At 34.0% G+C, this 15339-nt stretch overlaps 1 protein-coding gene across 1 annotated transcript in view; it reads left to right on the top strand.

The window, feature by feature from the left end:
* LOC101888015 (uncharacterized) overlaps positions 1–13510 on the top strand; it is a 50291-nt gene extending 36781 nt beyond the window's left edge. The window contains exons 8-13 of the mRNA XM_020037264.2: positions 15–203; positions 264–406; positions 488–993; positions 6388–6543; positions 6607–6756; positions 6813–13510. Coding sequence (XP_019892823.1) covers positions 15–203; positions 264–406; positions 488–993; positions 6388–6543; positions 6607–6756; positions 6813–7939 — 2271 coding nt within the window. The 3' untranslated portion in view covers positions 7940–13510. The remainder of the gene's footprint in view (positions 1–14; positions 204–263; positions 407–487; positions 994–6387; positions 6544–6606; positions 6757–6812) is intronic.
* Positions 13511–15339: the final 1829 nt, after the last annotated feature.

The following is a 15339-nucleotide window of genomic DNA, read 5'->3' as shown; positions in this document are numbered from 1 at the left end:
TGCTTTGTTACTAGAATGAATACACTGACTGGGAAAAGGCCATACGAAGCCCATTAAGTTCACGAGATGCAACCCTGCAATTTCTAAGTGATGGCCACACGGCCTCATCTCTCATCAAATTGGGTTACATGCACAGTCTTAGAGGAGGTAAAGGATATTTTTTGCACTTCAAACATCGTACAGTGGAGGAGGAATATCCACAGGTAATGCAAATAAAAAAGTCCAATAATTGTCGCCATTGTAACGAAATAAAATTATTTTAGCGCACTGGCTCTGTGAGGGGCGAAGATGTACCGTTTTGGCTAGGCCTACCCATATCACCATTGTTTCCTCATAACTATACAACTCAGGAGAGACAAATAAGTCGTTTAATGCTAAGATATTTAGCAAACTTCGCCAAAACAGGGTACGTAAGGGACACATATAAATTGAACTTGAGTTTAAATTTCATAATTTTGCTGTTTTTTTTTTTTTTTGCCGCCCGCAGCAATCCCAATCAATCATCATTTTCCCCGCCATTGGCATCGACTTCAAAGTTAATGAATACACCGTCAACATCTGTGGCCTCAGCGGCACTGACAGCCGAAGTTCATGTAAAGCACAAAAGATCGTCATTGCAAAAAACTCCGTCAAATTCTGTAAATACATCAACGCCATTGACTTTGTCGTCGTCGTCGTCATCAGCATCATCATCATCATCATCATCCAATGCAAACAACAGTAGTGGAAATACTACAACCAGTTCCATGGAAGATGTCGCTGCTGCCGCTGCAAGAGAGGCACTTAATCTGGCTGTGCTCTACAATCAGCGAAGAACTAAGCGCACATACTTCAAACGTCATTCCCGTAGCAACTCGGATGATCAGCATAATGGCAACGATTCTGGTAGCAGTGAGATTGCCAATTTCCTCAGTACAGCTGGTAATTTGGATGGGGATGAGATGCATTTTTGGGATGCCTACGATGTTGTAAATCAACTGTATATGGAATTGGGTAAGATTTTCAAGGACAATGCGTATATACAAAAATCTGAGAATCTCTGCGATTATACTCAGTTTTTGACATTTTTGACCATACTTAGAAGAATTGATCATAATATGTAGTTACTCTGATATGGTCATGTGTCATTCATTTATTATGACATCTATCTGTAATAATAAAAGAGTTAATTAATTGACTGACTGACTGACTTAAGGATTCATTAATTTCCCAGACGAAACGGCTAAATCTAGAATCGTGAAATTTTTGGGCGAGGGTCACTCTTGATGCGAAGGGGTCAGTTAAGGTTGGGTTTTGGGAATTCGTACTAGAACAGTGCGAAAAGTATTGAAAATTACAAAATATGGTACTCTATGTATTTTACGAACCTGTAGAGATAGGAACACTGATGGGATGTATAAACGGTTTTCGGAAATTCGTGCTATATGTACAGGAAAAGTACTAAAATGTACTACATTTGATGCCATTTTTTATCAAGTGAACGGTTAGAACTATAAACGTGAAATTCCGAATGGGAATCAAGGTTGAGGAGTAGGATCAATGTAAATAGGTAGCTGGAATCCTGAAATTTGAGTAGGTTGTTTTCGAAATCTGTCACTTAAGTGCACAAAATATATTAAATTTGGTACAATTTTGATTTGAGTAAACCAATATAACTACAGTGTTAAAATTTGGATATAAGATTATTATTTCATTTTAAGATTGGGGTAAGTAGGATGTTTTGGAAATTCGTACTTATGTGTACTTAATGGTACATAATCTGCTACAATTTGAATTTTAGGTTAACCGGTAGTGTTGTAATCCTGAAACGTCAAAATATGATTTCTATTGGACTATATGATGTAGGTAGTTATGAACACTTGTACTTAAGTGATATCCTGAAAATTGGAAATAAGATTACTGTCGGAGTGTAGGATTATGATATGTATTTGGAAATTTTTACATATGTATATGTACTAAAATTTACTAAATTTGGCACAATTTGGATTAAGATGAACCGATAGAGTTGGAATCCTAAAGTTTGGAATTAAGATTACTGTTCAAGTGTAGGATTGGATTGTAAGTAGGAAGTTTGGAAATTCCTATTTATCTACATTAAAGGTGCCAGTTCATAAAAACCTTGGCTAGGCATATAAATGTCAAATTATAATGGAAAACGACGGCAGGATTTTGGTGCGGCTCTGTAATCCCTTTATGAAATGTCACCAAATATGCCTAGCCATGACTTCAAGGTTCTTATGTACTTACACCCTAATAAAAGAGTGATGTAATTGACTGACTGACTTAATGATTTATCAACGCCCAGACGAAACGGCTGAATGTAGAATGTTGAAATTTTGGGTAAGGGACTCTCTTGGTCCGAAGGTGTCGGATAAGGCTGGGTATTTGCAAATTCGCACAAGAAAGGTATTAAAAGTACTAAAAGTTACTAAATGTGCTACCCTTTGTATTTGAAGGACTCTTAAATTCGGAGAGAGGTTTACTGTGGGAGTGTAGGATGAATTTTGGATTTTTGGAAATTTGCACTATAAGTGTACGAAAAGTACCAAAACGTACTTTATTTGTTACTATTTAGCAAGGTTGAGGAGTAGGTTCGATGTAGAGAGGTAGTTCTGGAAGTGTGTACTTATGTATACGAAAATTTCTAAACGGTACTTAATTTGGTACAATTCGAATTTGGAGGAACGGTTGAATCTGAAATCCTGAAATTCGAAATGAACATTACTAGTTTTCGAAATGTGTATATATGTACACGATAAGTACTAAATTGTAGTAAAATTTGGTACAATTTCGATTTGGTGGATAATGCTGGAATGCTGAAATTTGGAAATAAGATGAGAGAAGTTACTTTTGGTATTGCATGAATGGATACCGCTTGGAATTTCAAATTTGGCAATAGGATCACTTGTCTGTAGGGCTTAAGTTTGGAGATAGTTTACTAATACATATTAAAAAGTACTAAATGGTATTGAATTTGGTTTTTGGGTAAGTGTTTGAGTTGATGGTCTAAAATGTTGACGGGGGATTTGCAAACACGTACTAAAAAGTACGAAAAGTAAAAAACAGTACTAACTTCAGTATTTGGGAAGGAATAGAGTTGGAAATCTGAAATTTGGAGTGAGAGTTTTTGATGTTGTGTAGGATAGACAAACTAAAGAGTTTTTCGAAATACGAACAATATCTATACCATAAGTACTAAAATGCACATTTGGTACTATTTGAAATTATGTTTACGGATAGTGGTAAAATCTTGAAATTTAGTATGAGAAACAATTCGTGGAAATAGTGTTGACATAGGTAGATGGTTTTGGAAAGTTTAAAAACTGTACTAAATGGTACTAAATTTCCTATAGTTTGTAGGAAAATATATTGATAGATAGGAAGAGAGTTATGAATTTCGGTAAGCAGATCATAATGCAACCATTTTTAGAAATGTATTATTGGGAAAAGTATCAGTTTGTGTATACGTATGAATTGATCATATACAGAACAGCTATTTTCGATGTGCATTTAAATTATTGATTCAATTTATAACTTGAATAGTGACCTTTTATTTTATACTTTTCATATTCCAAATCTACTTAATATAATTTCATTTCTTCGCATACGAAGTAGCGGGCATTTGCTAGTATGTATATAAAAGAGAAGTGAAATATCATACTAACTGACTCATTGACCGGGAATCCACGCCTTGACGAAACTGCTGAAGCTAGAATCCTGAAATTTTGCACTAGGATCAGACTTGGTGCGTAATAAGGCTGGTTACTTGGAAATTCGTACTAAAAGGATACGAAAAGTACTAAAAATTAAATACTATGTATTGAAAAAACGGAAAAAGTTAGAAATTTGGAATGAGAGTCACTAATGAAGTGCAGGATAGGTGTAGGCCAAAGATGGTACTTAAACTCTAAAATGGTACCATTTGGTTTGAAATCTGAAATTTGAAATTTGGCCAAAAGTACTGAATAGTACTATATTTGGTACAATTTGATATTGGATGAACAGTGTTTGAAATGAAATTTGGTGCTAGGGTCGCTGTTCATGTGAAGCCTGGAGGTGGTTTCGGAAATGTGTGCTATAATTGTGCGGAATGAACTTAATGGTACTATATTTGGTATTGGGTGAAGGGATAGAAATAAAATTCTCAAATTTGAAATCTAGATTACCGATGGTATCTGTGTTTGGGATTTGGTGGTGGTTTGGAAATGCCTTCCATATTTGTACGAAGAGTACTAGATGGTACTATATTTGGTATTGGGTGAAGTGGGAGAGCTGTAATCCTTAAATTTGACATTGAGATCTCTTGTATCAGGAATTAAAATACGCAGGTTGTCTGGGATATGTGTACTATAATTGTTCGAAAAATACTAAGTGGTACTAAATTAGGTATTGGGCGAAGGAATGGACCCGAAATCCTTAAATTTTTGATATTTAGATTACAGATGGTATCTGTGTTTGAAACTTAGAGGTGGGCTTGAAAATGCGTACTATAGTTGTTCGAATAGTACTAACACCGTAAAATCTTTTATTGCGATAGCTGTTGGTGCTAAATTATACGAAAGGTACTAAATGTTACTGAGTTTGGTATTGAGTACTAATTGGATATCGGTCCATGTGCAATGGTTTTACCAATATCATCCTCGATAATCTTCAAGATCATAGAATTTGAAGACTTTTTGGTGTAAAAGATAATCATTTCCGTATTATTTTTTCCGAAATAGGAACAATTTGGATAATATATAAAATCTTGAAAATCTGAAAATTTAGTACGATATATGAAGTTTTGATTAAAACATTTTGCCAAAGTGAACAAATTATGCATTTTGAATACTAGTAATTAAAAAAGCTGTAAGTTCAGCCGAACTTTGAATACCCTCCACCATTTGGAACGAATTTGGCAATTTTCAAAAAAAAATAAAATCCGTTAAAAATTCTGCTAAAATCTTAAAAATACCGAATGTAGTCTTTATATTAGGGTATATAAGACATGGACCTGCATACCCCATTTTTTCATAAGCCATTACAATATTGATATGCGAAACTTGAAAAAAAATTAGGCGAATTATGTAGCTAAAATCATCAACTATGTATATTATATTTGGGCTATACCAAAACCTGGATCTGCACTGACAATTTCCTGTCATAGGCTGTAGTGTCCATTTCGAACTTTAAATACCAAATTTGATACAATTCCGGTGAGTAATGTCGCTAAAATAATCAAAATACTGAATATCGGGAGGTTCCGTTATATAGGGGCCTATACGAAGGCGTTTGCCTGCACGGACAATTTTCTGTCATAGGCTGTAGTATTCATTGCGAACTTCAAATACTAAATTTGAAAAATTTCCGGTGAATAATGTCGTTTAAATAATCAAAATACCGAAAATAGGGAGGTACCTTTATATGGGGGCTACACCAAAACGTGGACCTACATGGCCCAATACCAAAAGCTCTGCAGACATAATATACATTTGAGTAAAATTTTATTAAGCTACTTCATTTCGTTCGGAAACTAGAGCGATTTTCACAGATGGGCAGACGAGTAGACGAATAGACGGACGGATATCGCTAAATCGACATAGATTTTTATGCTGATCAAGAATATAAATACTTTGTGAGTTCCAAAATGTATATTTCTAGGTGTTACAAACGGAATGACAAACTTAATATACCCACCATACTCTGGTGGAGGGTATAAAAAGATCTAACACAAACTGTTGGAAAGAATATAACATTTTAAGGTTAGGCCTAAGACATGGCTTACACAGACATTTTGTGTAAAATATTTCCTGTTTTGACACTTTCTGTCTAACACGACATATAATTGCACCAACTCGAAAAAACCAATTAGTAAATATTTACGCATTTTTAAAACATTGATGCAAATATTTTCTTGGTAAATAATGGAAACAGAGATTCCATTTTTTCCGTAATTTATTTTAAAATTAATGAAAAATATTTCTGTCCTTGCCGTTATCCTTTCAAAATGTTATTTTGTTCGATAATTTTGCAAAAACTCAAGTGAGGTAAAGCTTTAACACTAACATGTGTTTTTAATATTTATGAATTCCTGTCGTTTAGGTAAGATTTAGATTTTTGATATATTCTGGGAGCTATAGTAGAATATTATGATAAATTATTTTGTAGCATATTTTGACTTTCTATGATCTCGTTTAAAGTGAGTTTTTAATCATATTTGAAAAAATAACTCTTGTTAATGTTGATGTTTTAATGCCACCAAACCCAAAACCCAAAAAATCTTTTTCGAACAACCGAGAGGTCTTCAAAATGCCTAATAGCTTTAGGTTTTTCTTAATCCCCTATTTTAAATTTCCCAAAACATAAATTTATTGGTTTGTTGATATTTAATTCTAAACATCATTTTAGGTACCAAAGCCGAAATTCAAAGTCACTATCGAGGTCATAAACTATCCATGTGGTTAAATCTAATACCTCAGCTTCATCGGCATGCAAATATGAACGATCAATCGATGAGGCATCACCAGTTCCAGGATGACCTCAACAATATGAATCTCTATGAGGGTAAGTAAGCATTGTTCATTCTCGTAATTTCACTATATTTCATTGCGTTCCTATCTCTTGAAGGAATTGTACGGCCACAAATACAAACTAAACCAGCCGATGACGATGAAACCCTACTGCTGCCGCGTGGAAGGCCGACACCGACACCGGCACCCTCACCTACATCCACTTTGGAGGCTAATACCACGCAAAAACCGATTGGGGCTACAACGGGTAAGCCAAAAACAATAGTGTACTTGAAATGGTTTTTAACCTTGCAATCTTCTCAGAATGTGGTGTAGATGGCGCCATGTTTGTAGCCGAAATGACCGCCGTTCCGCCCACGGACAATCGTTCATTCGTTGAGAGTCTGGAAAAGGAAATGGCTACAGCCTCAACAGGACTCATAGGTAATCTAGAAGTCTTAAGACGTTTAAGTGGAAAGCAATTTCAAAGTTATACTACTGCTTTGGTAGCAACAGTTGCCGTTGGCTGTTTTCTGCTCATACTCAATGTGCTCATCTTTGCCGGTATCTATCACCAACGCGAAAAGCGGGCACGCGATGCAAAGACCAAAGAAGAACTGCAGGACCACGATAATAGTAAAAATTCCAGTATCTTGAAATTGAATGCATTAGGCAGCGAAACAGGTTCCTATACGGGAAGCGGCGCAGGTGTCAGTGGCAAAACCACTGTGGTATTTGGTGAATACAGTTGTTATGATGAAAAATCGGTTCAGACGAAAGATGAGAAATTAATGGTTGATCTGCCAACCTCACAAATGATGGACTCAAACTGGGCGGCTGCCTGTTCGACAAGTACTTTAGATTTATTAAAAACCAAACATCATCTGCCGTTAGAACCCAATTATCCGATTACTTCCAATATTGTGCCGATCACAACGGACCAACCCAATGAACATTTAATGGCTGTCAGTGCCATGGAAATGGCCACCTACAATCCACTGCCACCCATGGTGAGTGGAACAGCTGGACTCATATTGGATCCGTCAATAGCTACCTCAACGGGTTTACAAAGTAGACGCGGCTCCTTTGTAGGATCCACGGGACAATTAAATCAATATGATTTTGCCTCGGTCCAATCATCAGATCAAATGTCCTTTAAGGATATCGAAAATGCGGTTAAAGTATCAATGCAGCGAGATGATGACATAACACAGGATGATGATATTCCCGAACCACCACCGCCGCCGAAATCATTTCAAAATATGCAGTTACATCAGCACCACCAGCAGCAACAACAACAACAAGTATCAACAGCCCAGCAACAAACACAAACAACTTCGACCGCAACAAGTGGCAGTGGCGGAGGTATATTGCGTCAATCGGGTACCACATCTGGCACCCAGACTGGTGGCGGCAAGAAACGTGTACATATTCAAGAAATTTCCGTTTAAGTGTAAGCCGATTATTAAATGCAATTGTTTTAATTTCATTCAGAATGGGTATGGAATTTTTTGCGTTGGGCTGTTGCCTACTCAGCACGCTATGTGATAAGCAGCCGATATTTCTATGCTCTCTAAGATAAGATGGAGGATATGTTGATTTTGCTGAGTTTGATGGGTATATGACACTACCAAATAAAATTTGATCCATGCTCGACAATTCAAGACACATGGAGCGCTTATTATTTCAAAGGCTAATGTAATTGTTAGTCCCTTAACATATATATGTTAGTGCTCAACGCGAGCCGGACGAGATGAGGAATATCACAAGGTTTCTGGAAACGAATTCGGTAATCTCTGTTTTACGTCCAACCTTAAGTTTTACATTCCCGTTGCTTCAGTGCAGGACTGAAATAATGAGGCACCTGGCAGTTTCCGGTTTTGTTTTCTATATTTGGGTGTTCGCTTAAAGCTGTAATGTTGTCATACTTTGTTGTCTTTTACCATCCAGTCAGCGTTTGTGTTAGATGATTACTGAATATGTCATGAAGTCTGTCAGAAAAACATTCGGATCTGGCTAACTTGGGATCCATTTGAACTCTTCGAGACATATGACAGTTTTTTTTCTTTATACTACATATTTCACAACAACAATACCAGGTTCACTGATTTGTTTATTACTGTTTTTTTTTAGATATTTTAAATTGCATTTCATATCATCATATTCAAAGAATTTGACATTTATAAGTGTACCCATATTGTCCATTTCAATTCTTCAGTACCAAAACAAGTTGCTTGTTAAAGCCTTGAACCTTGAAGACATAAACATTTTATAACTTGAAAAAATAGGTGACGAAGATCAAATTTAAATAAAATCAAAAATACATACATATGTACATATATATACTTAGTAAATATAAGAAAATAACTGTTTATGTTGATAAGAAAAAAAAAAATATATATATATTGTAATTATTTTTCTCCATTGTTTTCCTATAAATAAAATAACTAACAACATTCTCCAAAGTATACACGTAGCATAGTGTTTAAACTAAAGCCTTCTTTTCAAAATATTATTTTACGTTACTGAAAATCTAATGGAAACACAAATGTTATTTCAAACACTCATACACATACACACATCTTCATTAAAATATATAAATTTATAGATATTGACTTGATATAAGAAGTTAAAAAAAAAATACTCTATGGTTCAATGTTGTACCTTTTGTTAAACTAAATAATCTTAAGTAAGCTAACAATAATGAAATCTATAGGAAATAAATAACTGTTATTTTTTTTTTTAATTTCAATTTACAAATTCGTAATGATAATACTTACTGTACATTTTATGTATTTATGTAGACCTGTAACGATTGATATCAAATAATTGATAGATATCATATGTATTAAAAATATTATATAAAATGTGTTTATTTTTATTTAACATTTACAGATTTTTATTGAAATCATATAATTCACTAATGATTACATCTCCGTTATTTCGAACATTAAAAAAAAAGGAAAAAATGCTAAGATTCATTCTGTTCCAAGATTGCCAAGCCAATCGCAGCGAACTTTTTTCTGGGGTAGTTTATCAATGTACGATGTTAGGCCTAAAGACTAGCAGGGAAATTAGAGACAAGACATACACTACCTACACCACTACAAAGGACCTTCGCAAGCATAAAGCCTACATATTTGTGTTGTAATTATTATGTCAATTCTAAGGCTTGGGCCATATTAACTCTTCTTAGATGGTGGTTAAAACCTCTCGACATTGTTAGAAGATCATGTTTTATACCCTCCACCACTCTATGGAGGGTATTTTAAAATTCAAAATAAAAGATTTGCTGTATACTGATATTTTTAAATTGTATATTAAAATATATCAGTTTTCAGATATACATTGAATTTGCAACAGTTTTTGTGTACATTGGGGCTTTATTAAAGGTTGGACACACTTTCTTGCGATAAACTTAAAACACCTTACAAAGCTCATTTTCTTCAATTTTTTTCATTCCCATTTAAACAATTTGTTGAAGGATATTCTGATTCATTCCGTTTGATACATCCCAAAATATTCGTCGTAGACCCCATAAAGTATATATTCATAATCAGCATAAAATTCTAAGTCGATTTATGTCCTTCTGTCTGTCTATCCGTCTGTCTGTTGAAATCACGATACAGCCCACATTATTTGACGTAGAGCTTAAAAATTTGGCAATACTTATATAAGTCATACATGCGAAACAAGTCGGCGATTCTATACAACTTGCTAATCGGAATTTATGATTTCGTATAAAATATGATATAAATGTTCGATTTCATTTAAATTTTGCAAGTACCAATATTTTTATCTGTATTATATCTGGTGCCTCATATAAAGCATAGGAAGTAGACGATATAGTCCAAATATGTCACGTTGTAATATTTATATCTGACTTAGGTCAAATACGAAGTGGATAATATTGGCCAACTGCTTTGGGATCTCCCCAAAAAGGGTCAATAAATAAGCAAAACGAATTAATTTCTCAGAGCACGTGTTCTTCTGATGCGTGTGAGCACCAACACAAACCAAAACTCCGAAATGCTCGAGTGAGTTTGACTCTCTACACGAATTCGAGCGAGATTACTCTTGCGAGTAAAAAAATAAATAGAGTATACCCCACTATTTATACAACTCGAATAAAAGCAAGTACTATTCTCTCGTTCTCGAGTGGGAGTACAATTCGAAATAGAACACACACTAGTCTTGGCGAGTACTCTTACAATTTCTACTATCGTTGTTATATCACTGAGTTGGGTTGCACAGACCGATTAGATGAACTATAGTGCAATTGTGTAGTTAGTAAACTACAGGGTCATCTTATTATATTGCACGCTACACTGCCAGATAGCATTTATTTTGTGAATGAAACAAAATGTGCACAAATAATTTGTTTGGTCCAACAACGATCTTTATTGAAATTGGTGTTTCAATTATATATAGCTCACATATGTCCTCATTAACCACAAACTACCTCTAAACTTCATATAAAATATCAAACATGTAAAGTTCGGGCGCGTCAATCTTTGAATAACTTCCACAATGTGGAAGGAATTTGGAAATTTTCAAAAAATAAAAAAAAAAAACAGTAAAGGTCCAAAGTCGGACGTGGCTACTTTATCATACACTACATAACAAATATGCGTATTTACGGGGAATTGATGATAGTTTTTGAATGCGTATCATGTCTTTAAATCAGATACGATTTAAAGCCGAAAGGAACTATTTCTTTCTAATTTCTACTTAATTTGACAGACTTCATCAAAACCCATCTTAGTTGAGCTGATATTACACTTTTTAGGCACAACAAACGTGAAATCGTATAAAGATATATATGGGTGTAAGGAATTCAAATTTAAAATCGGATGAAACATATATATGGGATCTGAACCGATTTTCACCAAATTCGATACACTTTCTCCCAAAATTAATTCATTCGTATGTGCCAAAATCCATTCAATTTGGGATTATCCGTGATTCCGTGATTCAAAATCGTTCGTTTTGGTTTTAACTTCTTCATTCAGTGTAAATATGGCAGCATTATATATGCAATATGGTAACATTAAGGGGAGAACGAACGAATGAATGAGGAATCAAAACAAAACACAAAACAAAGTGTAAATTGTGAAAAATATTTTAAAAGAATTTTTTTTTGTGCAAAAAGAAATATTGCAATTGATTTCTTAAATTCACTGAGCACATATTTGTTGAATGTCGAATTCCCTGCCCCTAAAATATTAAATAATGATTAATTGATTAAGCCGCATTCAATTATACATATTCCACGTATTTTAAAATACTTATATTTTTGTACAAAATTATTTTTTTCTCTTTGCCTCAGTTTATTATTCGTAATACCACACTGTTTGGTTTTCATATATGAATTATTTTTGTTTGAAGAAAAAAATGGTTTTCAAGAAAAAAAATGATATGGCAACACTTTGTTAAAAATTGGATACGCCAATTGAAACATTATTAAAAATGCTATTTTTTTTAAATAAAAAGATCAAAAAATGTAAATTTAATTGTGTATTTCTCATTAAGAAAACATTTGTATTCCTTAAAAAGTACTATTTCACTTGCAAAAACTAAAACGGTTTCAAACCGAAAAAAATTTGCATTTTACGTTTTCTGAAGAAGACAAATGAGAAATTAAAATCACTTTCCTGCGACATGCCTGTCTTTTAACCATTTGGTGCACAATAAACATGAAATCTAGTAAAGATATGTATGGGAGCTATATCCAAATCTAAACAGATCTCGATAACATGTGGCAAATGCATTTCTGAGATGTATTTTATATATTTCCCCGAATATCGTTGTCACGCATGGGCATATTACGGCTGTGGTGGACAAAATGATTAACAATATAAGTATATGGGAGCTATAGCTATACCTGAAGTGATTTACACCAAATGTGACATACTCGATTTGGTCGTATGTGCAAAATTTCATCCGATTTGAACTAATACTACACATTTAGCGCACAATAAAAGATAAATCGGACGAAGATTTAAGGGGGTTCATGCTTGGGTCAAACAAATGGTTTGTATAAAATATCATTTCGATCGGGCAATAAATGCGACCTGTACTTAGTTCACAAAAATACATGGACAGACGGACGACATGCATAAATCGACTCAGAATGTGACTCTATGCAGATCATCAAAACACACTATGGGTCTATTTCACTTCCTTCTCTATGTTACAAAAAAAATCACAAAGACGTAATAACCTGACCACAGTGTGGTGTAGGCTATAAAACACGTTGTAAAATACAGTTAAAATCATAACAATATCATATTTAGAGAGGTACAGTTAAGTGGAGGCTATATGAAGATCAGGACCTGCGTAGCCAATTTTCCTTCAAAGACTGTAGTATCCATTACGAACTGCTAATACGAAATTTGAAACAATTCCATCAAACAACCGAATATAGAGAAGTGCGGTTATAAGGCGGCCGACGGACATCGTCAAATCGCCATAGAATTTTATCCTGATCAAGAATCTATATACTTTGTGGGGTCTAAAACACATACTTCGAGGTGTTACAAACCGAATGACAAACTTAATTACCCTCCATACTATGATGGAGGGCATACAAATATTAAACATACAACTATTAAGGAAAACATGATTAGCTAAAGTAAATGAAACCATCATCAAATAACATTGTATAAAAACATCATCCAATTATTTTCGTTTCGTTTGAGAATATATAATTTCCTTCGAATGCAAAACATAATTATTTATAATATTTGATTTAATATATTCATATGTAATAATCATAATAAATCATGTGTGTATTATTATGTGGAAATAGAAGCGAATGTCAAAATAAAATCCAATGAATATAGAATATGTAAATGATTACAATACCATTAAATTGTATCAAATTCCTCTAAGTGTGAATTTTATTTAATTTATACACAATATCCATACACAATAACTACGGCATAACATCTAGTGAAGGAAAGAAACCATAAAAAACAACAACTGTAATACATTATTTGGAATTACAAAAATAAAACCAATAATATAATAAATAATGAATTCAGTGATACACAAAATCTGTATACTCAAGTGTGTTTTATTTATGACTATTACGAGGGCGGTTCGGAAACTTCTTAGCCTATCAACGAAAGAGATTATTTAGTTTTTCAGAAATATTATATTATTGTAGCATATGGACTTACATTATCATTATTACATTATATTAAATTATTATTACATTACTATATTATTTCTTTACTATATTAGTAGCTTTTTATATTTTATTACTACGTGTATGTTAACTATTCCATTAATTTATATTTCAATGCGTTCTACCTTAATGTAATAACAACACATCATAATTAACAAGAGCAACCCTTGTACTTTGTTCATTCGTTTTATGTTACGCTCAACAACAGCATAGTTTATTTTGTTTTCTATCAATAGCCAATGAGTACATTCTTGTACAAGCCGTTACCCATCAACGAGGCATTACATTCACTCTCATGTTTGTTGTTGTTTGGTGATTCCAGTAAACAATCATGATCTGTGCAACGGTTTGCGCATTCCAAACTATTTGGCATTCTTTGTTTTGTTTATGAGTTGGTTGAGTGTGCGCACGTTGATGAGAAACAGCTTTTACTCATTGATAAAGCTCATTATAATTTATGTAGAGCTTTCTGCCTATAAAAGGCGTGCGCTCGATTAGAATTATTCATTATTGCAGATCACTTGGTTGAAGTAAGTAGTACTTAGCATTAGATACGTTCTGGTTGTCAGTGCGGTACTCTGAAAATTATAAAATTCGAGGAAGTCTTATAGGGGATTGCTAGATACGTTCACAGTGTCGGTAGTGTCCATGAGAAAATAATTGAATGTACCAAGTGTTCTGACTGTTGTAATCAATGTTTCTTTTATTTTAAAATTATAAATAAAAGACTTAAAGTAAAGCGGAGTTTTTGTGTCTTGTTATTTGGAAGGACAACTATATAGCTGGTCCCTGGAGGCACGGACTCTCCTCCCTTTAAATTATTTCAATATAATCTCCTGAAACGTCAATACTAGTCCAACGCTTTTCTAGCAATTCTATCCCTTGAATAAAATAATTTTCCTCAAGGTCTGCAAAATAGTGGTTTACAACAGTAATTGCATCTTAATTTGAGGTAAAACGCTTGCCAGCAAGGATTTTTTTGAAATTCAGGAACAAGTAAAAGTCACTGGGAGCTAAATCTGGAGAATAACGCCTAAGAAGATACTGAAGGTAAACATTTCGTTTAATTGTTATTTATCAAAATTGCCTAAAACAGCTATTATCAACGCTTTGTACATAATGTACATCTCCAGCGGCACTTACAATATCAGTTGGTTAACTATCCGTTCCGGATTGTGGCCGTTATTTTTGCGATCAGTTTCGATTAGATCAGATCAACAATTGCGGACGACGTTTGGCGCGGTTTTTATATCCTCCACCATACTATGGAGGGTATATTAATTTTGTCAATCCGTTTGTGACTCCTCGAAATACTCATGTCAGACCCAACAAAGGATATATATTCTTGATCAGCGTAAAGTTCTAAGACGATTTAGCCATGTCCGTCTGTCTGTCTGTTGTAATCACGCTATCTTTCGAATAAATTGAGAAAGAACGTTAAAATTTTGCACACATGTATATTTTGCCAGTAGGCAGGTTAATTTCGTAAATGGTAGGTCCAAGTTATCATATAGGCCCCATATAACGGTACCTCCCGATATTCGGTATTTTGATGATTTTAGCGACATTATTCACCGGAATTGTTTCAAATTTGGAATTTGAAGTTCGTAATGGATATTACAGCCTAAGACAGAATATTTTCTGTGCATTCGATATTTT

This window comes from Musca domestica, unplaced genomic scaffold (assembly GCF_030504385.1).
Source record: "Musca domestica strain aabys unplaced genomic scaffold, Musca_domestica.polishedcontigs.V.1.1 5, whole genome shotgun sequence".
NCBI classification, from domain to species: Eukaryota; Metazoa; Arthropoda; class Insecta; order Diptera; family Muscidae; genus Musca; species Musca domestica.
This window is presented reverse-complemented; position numbering and strand designations above follow the sequence as displayed.